We start from the raw sequence: 16,190 nt of genomic DNA on the forward strand, positions 1-16,190 counted from the left end.
ACTTCACAGTAGCAGCAGTAGCAAACTTGGGCCACAGTTTAAACTCTAATTTATTCCTCTCACTGGGGCATTAGCATCTGTAAAACCTTTGGCACTCTTCAGAGGAAAGGGACTGAATATGAATAGCAAAAGCATTGTTTTTTTTTTTTTTAATTTTCTCAAAGTACAGTGCAAAGTATTAACTTTTATTTTTCTACTCAGGCATTTGTGTAATGGCTTACCTCTTGGTAGAATACCACCCAGTTGTTGAACATTTTTCCATTTTCTTCTAGTGTTAATGAGCTCATACTATGTGTCTGGCACTGAGCTAAGGACTTTTGTACCTTATTTCATTCAATTCTCAGTCTTTGAGATGGATGCTGCAACTCCCTCCATTACAAAGGGGCGCAGAGAGGTAAAGTAATTTTCCAAAAGTTCCTTGCATAGTAAACACCAGAGCTGGATTTTAAGCTCGAGTCTGGTCTGTCTGACTGCAGAGGCTGTGTTGTCCTTGACCATAATAGTATGTTATCTTTCATGCTTAAATGTAAAGAGTGCTCCATATCTTTCAAAGTACTTTCACATGCATTGTTCATTATTCCTTTCCTCCTAACATTCATACAAGGTCATTTGCGTAGGTATTTTCTTAATTGTATAGGTGAATAATTCAAAGCACAGAGATAATAAGGGACTCCAGTTCTTCAAGAATTCGTCCATCCATTTTATAAATACATATGGATCAGATACTACTGAGGGAAGTTAAGATGCAGAGGGTTTAAATTACTTGCTCAAGGACCATAACCACTTGGTGGTAAAACAGAGACTAGACTCTCTGCGTTCACACTTCTGTGTTATTGATGGGAGGGGAATACTGCTTCTAAACTGCTAGGGAACTAAGCAAAGGCTTGGCTTGGATCAGGAGTAAAAGCAGATTCAAATTATCCTCCATTTCATCTTTACTCCCCACCTCCTGCTCACTAGCTTCTTCAAGGTTGATTTCTGAAAAGAAGGCCTGGCATTCACAGTTGTGGAAGAACTATTAGATTTGGCCTGTGTGGCTCCTTTAGTAAATAGAAGGAGGAAGAAATGACAAGGATGTCCATTTTAGCTCAATATGAGGTGTTTGGTTTTTTTTTTAATAATGATGATTGCTATTGAGAATGAGACAATTTCCCAGCGTGGTTGTAAATTCCCCCTTCCCTTGTACCACATACAGCCAAATAGAATTCACAGCCCATTTTGGCTATACTCCTCTTAAAGGATGCTGCTTCTACCACTACCAGAAAATGGATGAATTCCAGATTAATTCTCTGCTTCTTTGAGTTACTGAGATTCAGGCTGTTAGGTGGGACCATCTGATCTGTTGAATATATATCACATGCCATTATTCTGGCTGCTGGGAAGCTGGGTGGGAAAATATCTGCCCCACCTCTTAACAAAAGAGAAAAGAAGCATTTGATCTTTAAAGTTCTTCTAGATTTAAGAAACTATGACTCCATGGTACCTCATCTTGCCCTAGATTTTGGTACATTTTCTTGTCATGGAGTCATACATGTTACCACTGGTGGTATTGCAGGTGTAGGTATTTTAAATAATACCATGGCTTTAATGATAACTTCAGTATCAGACTTCTTTTCCTTTCTCATCTTACAAAACACCTTTAGTTGCTCTCTACCTTACCACTGTTAAAGGTTGAAGAGGGCATCTGTGGCAAACTGTGGGTGGTGCTGGGTGAACGCCAACTGTCTGACTTCCAAGTGTCCTTTCAGCATGACATTATCTTGGTGAATTTACCAGCGTCTGGTCTTCAGTTTTATATTTCCAGAAAGACCATTTTATTCATGCTTCAGAATTTATCTGACTGGTGGAAATAGACTTGTGCTTATTAAACTCACAAGAAAAGCCCGAATTCTACTTAGTTAACTTACAATGATAAATAAAGTGTTCAAGCACAGCTGTCATGTCTGCCTAATAAAAGCATTTGCTCTCTCAGTAAAAAAAACTGTATAGGAAGCCAAACTATAATCAGAAGGTTGTCAGTGTGTTTGGAATAAGAGCAAAGGGAGTTAGTTTATATGATTATAATGATCAATGGCCTCAGACTTTGACTGCCTGATTGTAATAGTCAAGACTCTTTTGGTTGTAAATGAGAGAAGGCACAATTAAAATTATCTTGGGCCCAAAGGGGAGTTAATTTTAAAAAGTGCTGGAGTACCTCGTGAAACTCTGGGAAAATCCATGGAAGAGTTGAGCTCCAGAGACTGCTGGAATTAGGACTAGAAAACCTCCAGGATTCTCTTCCTGTTTGCTTTGTTTGCTCCCTCTGAGAGTAGGGATGTTGCATCCCATGGTTCTCATCATGGGAGAGTGGCTGGCCCTTTTCCATTGGTGTTTACTAAGAAATCCCACAGGAGAGCTGTGACAGACATGGGCTGGAGACTGATATTTGGACCTATCAGCTATGGATAGTGATAGAGGGGTAGAGCAGGGCCATATGGCATAGGCTTGCTCCTGGTGATTCCAGACGTGAATTACAGTCATTGTTGGCTGCTGTAAGTTGCATTGGCGCCCTGACATTGATGTACTCCAGCTCTGTTCCTCGAACTAGAAAAGTCTATTTATGAGCCAGGACACCTTTTCCCCAAGATATGCCTAGAACCAATGCCTCCCTTATCTTTCTTACCTTTTGCTTTCCTTAGTTTCTCTGGAGGCCATTTCTCTTCTAATGGACTTGATCTTTCCTTACATTCTTTATTTGGCTACAGCTTTAAGTTGATATGTAAAAGGAAGATCCATGTTGATTTTCCATATTTTTATTCTCAAAAGACCATCAAATTTGATTAAACATTCACTTAACAATTATCACCCCCTTCTTCAGATTTATAATAAAGGAAGGAGGAATCACAAAGAGTTTATAAGTAACTTTAACTGAAAGTCATCATTCAGTATTATGAAAGTTTCTATTTGGTTGAGCCACATTGCCTTTTCAAAAAGATAACTTTTAATTTTAATAATTTTAATAAATAATTTAAATAGACAATTTTAATATTTTGCCTCTAATTACTTTGAATTCTCATTGTGGTAAATCTATATCTCTTTATATTTTAATTTTATTTTTATTGTTTATTTTTCAGTGCCTACCTTGTATCAGACTCTGTGCTGGGAGGTGAGAGGAAAGAGAGGGAGAAGGGCCTGAACATGGGGAATGGGTTACTGCCTGCTTTAAATTAGTTGAGAGATGCCCAATGCTAGCTTGCAAGGTCAGCCTGCCCAAAGCAAACTTTCGTATTTGACTGATAATCAATATCATTTAAGTCATAACTTTGTATGAGAATAAAGCAGGGAAACAAGTTCATTGTAATCTATTCATACTTAAACATTTTAAGATTATGGAATATTTTTATGTAAAGTACTTTTCAAACACCCATCTATTTATTATCCAGTTATAATGTAAGTTAATTTTTTAAAACATATTTGCTTCATTTTTTTTTTTTTTGAGAAGTGACTTTATCTAGCCTTCCAATATACCTACCCTATTGATGGACATTAGGTTCCAAAATTTCACTTTTACAAATAAGGCTTCATTGAACATCCTTATATATGTCCTTGAGTGTATATGCAAGGGTTTCTTCATACTCAGAAATAGAATTGCTGTATTAAGATATTAAGATATGTGCATCTTCAGTTTTGAAAAATGTTGCCACCAATAGTGTATGAATTATATTTGTTCTTTCATATCCTTATTTTACATTTCACTAATTACTGAGTTTAAGACAGAATTTTAAGCCTGAATTTATTTTCAAATATTTATTGGCAATTCTGGTTTCTTCTGTGAACTGACTAGGTATTTTTAAAAATCTACTTTTCTGTGGGATTTTGTCTTTTATTGATTTAAAAGAATTTTTTTATTCTGGGTACTAATGTTAATTTGGTTAATTTTGTAATGTCTTCTTTAATCTATTCTCTTGTAACTCTGTTTATATTGTCTTTTGAGCAATAGAAGTTTTAAATTATAATTTAATCAAGACCTATACATAAAATGTCAAACAGTAAACCTTTTACAAATTTTATGTGTTTGTATACATATATACACATACACATATGTAACATATATTGAGTCATCCATCTATAAATAAAGGAGTTATTTTATGTCCTTCAAAAATTTTATAATTTTCTCCTTATATTGCAATTTTAAGTTGGATATTATCATTTTATGCTTTCTAATTTTGTGTTGCTGGTGTATGGGTATGATATTTTTGTATATTGATCTTGTATCCAACAACCTTCCTGAAACTTCCCTATTTCTGTGATTTGTAGATTCTCTTGGATATTCTAAATGTACAACCTTATCATCTGTGGAAAATGAAAATATTGTTCTTCTATTCCAGCTATTATACTTGTGCTTCTTTTTCTTGTTTTATTGTATTTGATAGAATCTTCAGTACATCATTGAATAGTAATGCTGGTAGACAACTTCTGTGACTATTTAGGAAAATGTTTCTGGGGAAGATTTTCATCAGCTTAGTTTTTATTCTCATTTATCATTTTCTTCTCATAGTAATGTTGCCTTTTTCTGTTCACTTTAACTATGTTGAATTTTCCTAGACTAGCAACAATCTGGTAATTAATTGTACAGAAGGGGAATGAAAAATTTAGAGTTTCCTCAATATCGTGGTTCAAGAGTGCCCTCTTCTGTTGAATCAGTGAAGTGAACTTTATTTCATTAATGGCATCTCTTTTTTAGAAGAGTAACTTCTGGGCTTGACTTCCTCTTTTTCTTTTCCTTGCTAGTTCCCCAGAGAGAGCACCTTCCCAAGACTGCTATTGTGGTCTTGCATACTTTGTCTTTTTTATTGGAAGGCCAATATTCAAATCCTCTAGTCTCAGACTTGTTCTTAGTATTTCCCCATCAGGGAAGGATGCCCTCTTTCTGGAAGTCATGCCTCTGTGTTTCATCCCCACCTGGGACTTGCCATTCTCTCTTCTCTTCCATGTAATCCCTGCCTGATTTTGCTCTAGCATGGACTCCAGATCTGGCTCTACTAATTCTGGATTGTTCTCCCACCTATGTGTAAACAAAAGTTTGCAGTCTTCTCTAGCCTCTGTTATGCTCTATACATGGATGATTGTGTGATTTTGTTTGCTTTGCTGTTGATCTGTATGGTTTTGGAGGATGTATGTAGAGATTTAGATTTAAGAAACCAAAGGATCTAGGCATGTGCAACGGTCTTCCTCTATGACTGCGAATTTGTCATTTAATCTTTGTGATTCTGTCTTTTCTTTTTTTTTGCCTTACATAGTCTATGTGTTGTTAGGTTTATTGATTTAGGATTGTTGTATCTTGGTGATTTGTTCCTTTTATCAGTAGGTAATGATCTGTATAACTAATAATTTTTGATTCATTGTCGATGACATACAATATTAATGTAAGAGCACTTATTTGCTTTTGGTTAATATTTGCTGGATATATCTTTTTATATCCATTTACTTTCAAACTTTCTTTGAAAACAATTTTATTTTAGGTGTAAAAGCATAGAGTTAGGGAGGAGATCAACCAAGATGGCAGAGTAGGAGGATGTGGAACACACCTACCCCCATGAACACATCAAAAATACATCTACATGTGGAACAATTCTCACTGGATACTAAATGTAAACTGGCAGAAAGACCTCTGTACAACCAAAGCTGTAAGAAAGGTCCACGTGTAATTGGATAGGAAGGGAAGAAAAGCAATCAAATTGGGACTTGTGCTTCTGGGAGGGGACTCAGAAGAAAAGGGAGATTACACAGGTGGAGACCTGCCCTGGAGACTGAGCCGTTCAAGCCACAGATGGGGTACCTCAGTCCTGGGGTCTGAAAAAGAGGGAGATATGCCCTCTTGGCTGGTTGGAGGACCGCTGGGACTAACAAGATGAGGCAGAGTGGAGAAAGCAAATTGAGGACTGCTCTAGTGGCTGCTGGGTTTCCTACAACCACCTCGGCACATGTACCAGCCTGAGCTGAGCTAACATTCTAGCCTCACTTATTCCACATCACTGGGTGGTACTTGCAAATGAAAATGGAAACATAACTTTCCAAAATTTACAGGATGCATCAAAAGCGATTCTAAGAGGAAAGTTTATAGTGATACAGGTCTTCCTCAAGAAACAAGAAAAATCTCAAAATCCTAACCTACCATTTAAAGGAATTAGAAAAAGAAGAGTAAACAAAGCCCAAAGTCAGCAGGAGGAAGGAAATAATAAGGATCAGAAAGGAAATAAATAAAATAGAGAACAAAAAAACAACAGGAAAGATCAATGAAACAAAGAGGTGTTTTTCTGAGAAGATAAACAAAATGGATAAACTTCTATCTAGGCTCACCAAGAAGGAAAAGGAGAGGACTCAATAAACAAAATAAGAAATGAACTAAGAGACATAACAACCGATATAACAGATGTACAAAAAAAACTATAAGAGAATGTTATGAGCAGTTGTATGCCAACCAGTTGGACAGCCTAGAAGAAACAGATGAATTTCCAGAAATGTACACCCTGCTAAGACTGAATCAAGAAGAAACAGACAATTTGAGCAGAGTGATCACTAGTGGTAAAATTGAATTTGTTTATCTATTCTTTCTCTTTCTTTCTTTCTTTCTTTCTTTCTTTCTTTCTTTCTTTCTTTCTTTCTTTCTTTCTTTCTATCTATCTATCTATCTATCTATCTACCTATCTACCTACCTACCTACCTACCTACCTACCTACTTACCTATCTATGACTATCTCCCAGCACAAAAGTCCAGGACCAGATGACTTCACAAAGGAATTCTTTCAAACACATAAAGAAGAACATCAATCGATGTGCTACACCACATTAACAAAAGGAGGGAGAAAAACCACATGATCATCTCAATAGACACAGAAAAAGCATTTGCCAAAACTCGACATCTATTCATGATAAAAACTCTAATCAAACTTGGTATAGAGGGGACATATCTCAACATAACAAACGCCATTTATGACAAACACACAGCTAACATCATACTCAGTAGTGAAAAGCTGAAAACCTTGCCTCTAAATTCAGGAACAAGACAAGGATGCCCACTCTTGCCAATTCTGTTTAACACAGTATTGGAGGTCCTAGCCATAGCAGTAATAAAAAAAAAAAAAAAAAAAAAGGAAAAAGAAAAAGAAATAGAAGGCATCCAAATTGGAAGGAAGAAGTAAAACTGTGATGATTTGCAGATGACATGATATTATATAGAGAAAACCCTAAAGTGTCCACCAAAAAACCATTAGAACTGATAAATGAATACACTAAAGTTGCAGGATACAAAATTAATATACAGAAATCTGTTGCTTTTCTATACACTAATAATGAACTATCAGGAAGAGAAAGCAAGAAAAAAGCTCCTTTAAAATTGCATCAAAAATCATTAAATGCCTAGAAATAAACTTAACCAAGGAAGTGAAATACCTATACTCTGAAAACTATGAAATATCGATGATGGAGATTGAAGATGATACCAAAAAATTGAAAGACATCCCATGTTCAAGGATTGGAAGAATTAACATGGTTAAAATGGTAATACTACCCAAAGCAAGCCATTAATGCAATCCCAATCAAAATACCCATGACATTTTTCATAGAACTAGAACAAATAATTCTAAAATTTATAGAAAACCACAAAAGACAGCAAATGGCTAAAATGATCTTCAGAAAAAGAGAACAAAGCTGGAGGAATCATCTTTCCTGACTTCAGGCTCTACTACAAAGCTACAGTAATCAAAACAGTATGGTACTGGCACAAAAACAGACACATAGATCAATGGAACAGAATAGAGAGCCCAGAAATAAACCCACACACCTAAGGTCAATTAATCTATGACAAAGGAGGCAAGAATATACAAGGAGAAAGACAGTCTTTTCAATAAGCAGTGTTGAGAAAACTGGACAGCTGCATGTAAAAGACTGAAATTAGAACATTCTCTAACAGCATATAAAAAATAAAGTCAAAATGGATTAGAGACCTAACAGTAAGACCAGATACCATTAAACTCCTAGAGGAAAACATAGGCAGAATGCTCTTTGACATAAATCATAGCAGTATTTCTGGGGGTCTGTCTCCTAAGGCAAAAGAAATAAAAGCAAAAATAAACAAATGGGATCTCATCAAATTTAAACATTTTGCGCAGCAAAAGAAACCACTGACAAAATGAAAAGGCAACCTACTGAATGGGAGAAAATATTTGCAAATGATATGACAAGGGATTAATATCCAAAATATGTAAACAGTTCATACAACTCAATATCAAAAAAACAAACAACCCAATCCAAAAATGGGCAGAAGACCTGAACAGACATTTTCCCAAAGAAGACATATAGATGGTTAACAGGCACATGAAAAGATGCTCAATGTTGCTAATTATTAGAGAAATGCAAATCAAAACAATGAGATATTACCACACCTGTCAGAATGGCTATAATTGAAAAAGAGCACCAATAACAAATATTTGGTGAGGATGTGAAGAAAAGGGAACCCTTTTACACTGTTGATGGGAATGCAAATTGGTTCAAATTCTGTGAAAACAGTATGGAGATTCCTTAAAAAACTAAAAATAGAGCTATCATATGGTCCAGCAATTCCACTCCAGAATATATTAAGAAAAAAACCACTAATTTAAAAAGATTCATGCACCCTAATGTTCATAGCAACACTATTTTCAATAGCCAAGATATGGGAGCAACCAAAGTATCTATCAACAGACTAATGGATAAGGATGTGGTGTATATACAATGGTATATTTTACTCAGCCAAAGAAAGAATGTAATCTGCCATTTGCAGTGCCGTGGATGGACCTAGAGAATATTAGGCTTAGTGAAAGAAGTCAGAGAAAGACAAATACTGTATAATATCACTTATATGCAGAATCTAAAAAATAAAACAAACAAATGTATATAGTAAAACAGAAACAATTGGGTGGGGGTTAGGGGAGGGGCAGATAGGGGTATGAGACTGATATAAACTACTATATGTAAAATAAGCAATAAGGATATATTCTGCCACATAGGGATTTATAGCCATTATTTTGTAATGACTTTGAATGGAGTATAATCTATAAAAATACTGAATCACTGTGCTGTACACCTGAAACTAATGTAATATTGTAAATCAACTATACTTCAAGAACAAAAACCAAAAAAAGCATAGAGTTAGACTGTATAAAACAAGTTCATGTTCAGTTTGTGTCTGAGAAAATACTTTCACTGATGGGTTTAAACCCTTTACTCTCATTGTGATTGCAAAGGTATTTAATTTTATTTTTATAACTTTAGTTTGTCTTGTGAACAGAAATGATTTTTGTCTCTTCCTTTTCTTCTCCTTTCCTGCTTTCTATTAGATTGGTCTCTAAAAATAATATCCTATTTGCTGGTTTGAAGGCTACATTTCTAATTTTTTTTCTTTTAATTGCCAGTAGTCAGGCTTTTAGTGTGCATCAGAATCCCCTAAAGGGCTTGTTAAAACACAGATTACTAGGCCCACCCCCAGAGTTTCAGTAGATCTGGGGTGGCATCCAAGTATTGGCATTTCTTATAAGTTCCCAGATAATGTTAATGCTGCCCCTCTGGAAATCACACCTCAATAGTCCAGCAGCAATTGGTGGTTACCACGAAGTAAATATTAGCACCCATACCCAATAACTGTTAGTTGACTTGCTAGTTACTTTGGAATTCTTTTACTTATTGAATTCTCTACTTTCCCGCTAGCTAAACCATGTGTTAAAATATTTAGATTTTCTTGTACCCAATATTTTTAGGTGTGCAATTCTCAGAAGTGTTTTTTGACCATCTAATCCCATAATATTGCCAGGAACAAAAGGACTTTAATTTCTCATAGGATAATAATTTTCCCCCCCTGTTCTGAGCGCCAAACAGAGAGAAACTTTCTTGCAAGTTTCCCTGGTCTCATGGCTGGAGTTTCTTTGGTCTCTTTTATATGGAGGTATATAGCCTTTACAGACTCCTGACTATAAGTAGAAGTTTAGCTGTGTGCCTTCTATGAACACAAGGCCATGCCCCCTGCCTTTGATAGGCAGTTCAACTCCAGCTTTGAGCCTTAGGACATCAGCTTATGGCTTCCCATTCTGAGTATCCTTTCATTTCTAGCACCACAGGGTTTCCCTTTTGAGTTTGGCTGTGCTTGTAGACTTTGGGAAGGGAGGATGTATTTCATCCAGCATTTCTATGTGCTTACTGGGGTGGAGGTTGGGGAAGCTATGCAATCTCAGTCCACCTGGTTGTCTTCTCTTATCTTTTCAGTTGTCATCTAGCAGAGAACACATGGCATAGGGTCAAAAAGGTTTGGGAGGCAGAAAGTGAGTGGAAAAGAGAACCCCAAAGGTCTGGAATGCACCTGAGCTTAGAGACTTAGGGTTGGCAGCGTATTGTTAGTACAGAAGAATAGTAGGTGGTGCAGAATTTCAAGTAATTAAAGGAAGGGCATTCTGGTAGTGGTAGGTAATGCTATAAATGAGGGCTTGGAATTTTTAAATTTTTAAATTTTTTTAGAACTAATCTTCCCTGAAATGTTTTTATTTCATATAAAGTATATACTACGAAATTTAAAATATTTTTCTTTTGGAGTCATTCTTTTCTTAACTATTGCCTTACCCTTCTTAGGTATACATTGACAACATATGCTGAAGAATATGCTCCACCATATGAATATCAGCCACTTGTGAGTATAAGAGCTGAAAAGCCATATTCTAATATTTATTAAAATGATTCTTTACATCTAATGTAAATAGTCAAGCTTGAGAAGAAAGGACAAATTGCTGAGATTTATTATGTTTTATATTTATTTAGAGAGATTAACTTTTGTGGGAGTCAATGGAATATTTTATGATTATAATTTATTTGGGGAATTAGTTTATAGATATCAGGGAGAAAATATTGCATTGTCCAAAATACTTTCTTCCTCATCTTGTTTTATTTACCTGCTCTCTAAATTCAGTTTATCTTGAATAAAAACCTACCTTTCTATTCATTTGTATTGCATCAGCACATGAAAATAGTGGTTTAATTTAGCTCTGGGAAATATGTATGTTGATAAAACATGTCCAGTTTACAGCTTCAATATACTTGTACTTAAAAAATTATACAATGAAAACAAAACAAGGCTGCTTCCTATTACTCGGGTTCTGAAAGTCTTAACCAGTGCAATAGATAAGAGACTTAATTATTGAAAAAGAAGGAAAAAAGTATTTATTTACAGATAGTATGATTATCTTCTCAGGAGAACCAACATGTTAAAATGAGAAGTAATTAGAATGAATAAGACCATTTAGTAAGGTGACTGAATACAGAATAAGTATATCAAAGATAGTATCTTTCCTTAATATTAATAACTGCTTAGTAAACTGTAAAAGAAAAAGCATAAAAATTACTATAGCAACACAAATTTAAAATACTTTACTGAGTAAAATTCCAGATCAAATAAAGATCAATAAAGAAGATGTAGTAGTTTGTCTTCAAAGATGTTGGACAGGCCACTTCTCCGGCAAGAGGTGAATGTTCCTTCATCTTTTGAATCTGGTCTGTCCAGTGACAAATTTGAAGAATAGAACATGGCAAAAGTAGCCCCATGCCAAATCTAGGCTAGCTTTACGAAGACTGCTTCTAACTCTTGGAGCCCTGAACCACTATGCAGGAAATCTAGTCTACTCTGCTGGAGGGAGAGGCCATGAGGAGGAACACTGATGAGCTTAACTTATGAGTGAAGGAGCCATCTTGGACATCCAGCCTAGTGAGCCTGGACTGCAGGTCCAAGTGCCAAATGACTGAAAACCATAAGAGATTCCAAGAAGACAATAATAAATTATAATTTGAAGGCATTAAGTTTTTTTAAAAAATAAATATACACCCAAATGTAACAGAGAGAATTTTCCAATACAAGGAAATAACTACCATTTGAGGGGACTGGAAAACTAAATTATAAATTAAATTTATAAATTTAATATAATTACAATAAAAATCCCAATAGATTTTGTTTCTATCAGAACTCAAAGATTCTAAGAATTATTTGAAAATATAAACAGATGAGAATAATCAAAAGCTTTTTTGAAACAGTGGCATAAACAGTTTAGGGAAATAAAGGATTCATGGTACTACCTTCATCATATGTTGTACTCATTTCTTTTTTCTCATTAAAAAAGAAAAGCATTCAAGCTAAAAAAAAAAAAGGAAAATCGAGAGCCAAGGGTTTTTGCTTTTGAAAACCTTGTTCTATTTTAATAAGTGAGAAGTTTAAATTTAAGTAAATAAAGGCATATAAGATATTTACGTGGAAAAAAAGCATTCAAGCCATTAAAAAATCAAATATGATAGCTTATAGATTAATATGCTTAATATATAAAGTACTCAGACCTATTGGCAGGAAAAATGTTAAAAACTCTAGGGAAATGAGCAAAGGCCATATAAAGACAATTCACAAGCAGGAAATTATTATTGTTAACTAGCTGATAAATATAGGGAAAAATCCCAATTTACGTATAATAAAATATATGAATTAAAACCGTAACCTTTTTGCTAATAAAATTGGCAATACTTTAAAAAATGATAATACTCAGTGGAGTGAAGATGGCGTGAAATGGCTACTTTTTTCTATTGCCAGAAATATTGTAAATTGTTTTAGTCTTTCTGAAAAGGAATTTGGCTATATGAATCAAAATACTATTTGATCTAATAATTCTCCTAAGAAGTTTCCCCAAAGAAAAATAATTCAAACTAGAGATAAAATTTATATCCAGAGATACTCATGACTGAATTATTTATTATGGCAAAACTTGGAAAGTACCTAGCGTTTTAACATAAGGTGTAGTACTGTAGGGGTTCAGAATGAGCCTCCCCAAAATGTGTTACTCCTACATGAGGATTATTTTGAGCTAAAAGCAATTGAGACTCTGTGGGTTCAAGATAAACTGCTGCCTTTCCCTTATCTACCTAGAAGAATTTAAATTGGAAACTTTTTCCCAGGAAAAAAAAGTTATTACTGGAGATATATTTTAGCTAAGTGGCCTCATCTATATGGCAAGACAAACGTCTAATTGCCAAATATCTGCTCTTCTTACCGTTCTGTGAACCCTCCTATCCTTGGAAGCCCCAGGCCCCTATCCCATTCCTTAGCTCAGTCTGATATATATACCTCATTTTACCTTTCTGTCTTTAAACCTCTTGTGTATATGGGGGTTCCTGTATGTATGAAATTAAATTAGATTTTCTCTGGTTATCTGTCTCATATCAATTTAATTCTTTAATTCTAGCCAGAAGAACCTAGAAGTGTGAAGTCTTTTTCCTCTCTGACAATACTTATTAATAAGTCATAATCACATGATGAGATACGTTATAGCCTTTGTAAAGTCCGTGGATAGTTCTTAGTGTTTTGCTAAATCTTCTTACTTAAGGTCAAGAAAAACATTAAGATACAAAATTGTATGTATATTTTATCTAAACTGTAAAAATATAGAGGGAAAAAAAACCCTGAAGAAACTGTCAAAATGCTAGTGAAGTTGCTCATTGAATGGTAAAAGTCTAGGTGATTTTCTTAATCTTTATACTTTTTAGCATTTTCCAATGCAGCAAGCATGGTGGCTTATAATCAGAAAAACCACAAAGAAACAAATATATTTTAAAAATGCAATTCAGGCTCATTTCCTCATATACATGGATTTGGCTCCATCTCTGAACAAAAGGAAGTTGCAGGACACATAATTAAAAACTCACAAAATTCAAAGGACTAATTTCCCCATAGGCATATATATAAAAATGTGTCATGCATTCTCAGGGTGCATAAATCTTTAGCTATTGTGTTATATATTCATACTTTTTACTTTTTCAGCATTATTTCTAGTATTTCTCATATTGCCTGTTTCCACATTAACAGCACAGCATTCAGTATGCAATGGCAGTTGTTCGGCTTACATTTAGAGTTTTATTCATCCACTTTTAAGTTCCACGCCAAAATAATTGACTTTGCACTAAAAAATGTTTTAGCACTACTTCTAGCACCCCAATTTAACGAATACTTGCATTACATTGTTATAGAGTACAAAAATATTTTAAATTATAATGACAGTAAATGGTTTAATAACAGCAGAATAGTGACTGAACTCTTAGAAGTTACCATGCACATAAACAAATGTGTGATTCGTAAAATACTGACAAAGAAGGAGAATACTTTTTACTTGCTAGAGACTTCACTATGTGGCCTTAGCATAAATACAGTTCACCATTCACTCAGGCTACCACCATTACAATCATGCAATTCCTGAAGAAATCTTGAAATATTTGGATTCATATTATTTAAAATTTTGTGCATGAATTGAGACTTTATAAATTTTTATATTATGGTCTCTTATATTTGCTTAATTCATATTTGCATAAAGTAGGATAGCATTATAAGTAGTCTAAAGGGAATCCAAATTATCCCCCCCATAGCTCTAGACATGAATGAATAAATACAGAATATTAGGAAGTTATGAAATCATTTCCAAGGAGAGAAATGAAAGAGAATGGCAAGCTATGTCTTCAAAACTCCACCTCTTAAAGCTGGGTGCTTATTTTGGCCCACCGCAATTTTGGTGAAAGATACCTTCTCTTAAATTCTTCCCTATCCTTCTCCCAAAGAACAAAAATAAAGGAAAAGTTTCAGAGAAATTGTATTAGAAGATTGGTCTAAGGCTGGCTGTTTGTAGGGTATGTGAGCCTTTGGGACAAAGGAGAAGTGAGCTGAGGATAATGGTGAAGAGTCAACTGAACATAATCAGGCTGAGTAAGGAAAATAATTAGTTCAGGCATGGACTAGCAAATGCAGGAAGTTGAAAGGTCCAGGGAATTTTCAAAAAAAAAAGAACAAGCATAGCAGTAGTGAGTAGGCGTGAGATAGCTAGAAGTATTAGAGGTAATAAGCAAAGGAGATGTCCTGGAATTTATTGGAATTTCAGATGTAGAACAACTCTGGGGAATGACAGATTTCAGGATGTGGCATGAGAATGAGTTTCTATAATGGAATCCAAGCCATTGACTTGAAAAGGTGAAAAAATGGTAAGCCAGAGTGTTGGCTAGAGTCTAAATACAGGTGTTGGAAGTCAGCCTACAAGATAGCAGGAAAGAAAGGTAGGGCCAAAGACTGAGTCAAATGACCAGTCCCTCAGGGGGAGCACCTTAGAGGTTAATGGCTCCTCCCAGCCCTGCAACTGGTTTGGAATAAAGTGTGACTTTTGCCAAATTTTTATCCAGAAAATTAAGGCTGAACTTTACTTTAATTAGGTAATGTTTCAGGGTCCATGATGTGTCTTCATGACTTTTATTTTAGTACTACTTTCTTTGTACTGCATCTTAATGTATCTACTATTTATTTTTTCTTTTTTGTCCTGTTAAGGTTCTGATTCAGTATCTACTAACAAAAGGTTCTGATTCAGTATCTACTAACAAAAGAATAATGGCCATTTGCTGAATATGCTTGTTTATCTTATTATGTGCTATTGACTGAAATGAAATGAGAGAGAGTTTAGATTCTTCTGCAAATGAGGTAGTGGTGGAGGGTGGAACTGGAGAAGAAGGAAGGGGTCATATGATTGTACCTAGTATTTTTTAACTGGTGTCAAGATGTTCCAAAATGCTGCTACTAGTTAACCGTAGAAACAGCCCTTTATTGCTTGGGTTCAGAAGGATATGGTGGCCTTCTTTGACCTAAATTCATGCCTAAAAGATCTCACTGTGTACTGCACATATGTATGCTGACCTTATACATGTACACATAAGCATGATTTTGTAGCTTATAGGCAAACAGTTCTGATTCTAAATCTCATGACATTCTACCAGCACTAAGACCCCTGCTTCAACCATAGGATCTGCTGGCAGTTGCTCTATAGCTCCACAGGGCTTTCCCAGCTTCCCTCATTGATCTGTATTTAGATAGAGATAGATAGATACATGGGTAAGTTAGATAGTCCATCATAGTCTGTCTCTGTCATCTCTCTCCTTCTGCCTGTCTTCTATTGGTTCTGATTCTCTGGGGACTCTGATTCTCACTGATACAGACAGAAAGATCTTTATGAGCTCTCTGACTCTCAGATTCTATGATTTGATTTGATTTGATTCTCATTGATTGTTTCTCAATTGTTTCTCTAGTTATTTATTTATGACCAAGTAATCTTTTTGATTAAGGATCTTGG

At 35.0% G+C, this 16,190-nt stretch overlaps 1 protein-coding gene across 3 annotated transcripts in view; it reads left to right on the forward strand.

The window, feature by feature from the left end:
* CFAP95 (cilia and flagella associated protein 95) overlaps positions 1–16,190 on the forward strand; it is a 129,810-nt gene that overhangs the window by 84,550 nt on the left and 29,070 nt on the right. For all 3 annotated transcript variants that reach the window (XM_031449843.2, XM_031449842.2, XM_010999843.3), the window contains one exon: positions 10,636–10,693. In XM_031449843.2, coding sequence (XP_031305703.1) covers positions 10,636–10,693 — 58 coding nt within the window. The remainder of the gene's footprint in view (positions 1–10,635; positions 10,694–16,190) is intronic.

The sequence above is a fragment of the Camelus dromedarius genome, chromosome 10, assembly GCF_036321535.1.
Source record: "Camelus dromedarius isolate mCamDro1 chromosome 10, mCamDro1.pat, whole genome shotgun sequence".
Taxonomy (NCBI): domain Eukaryota; kingdom Metazoa; phylum Chordata; class Mammalia; order Artiodactyla; family Camelidae; genus Camelus; species Camelus dromedarius.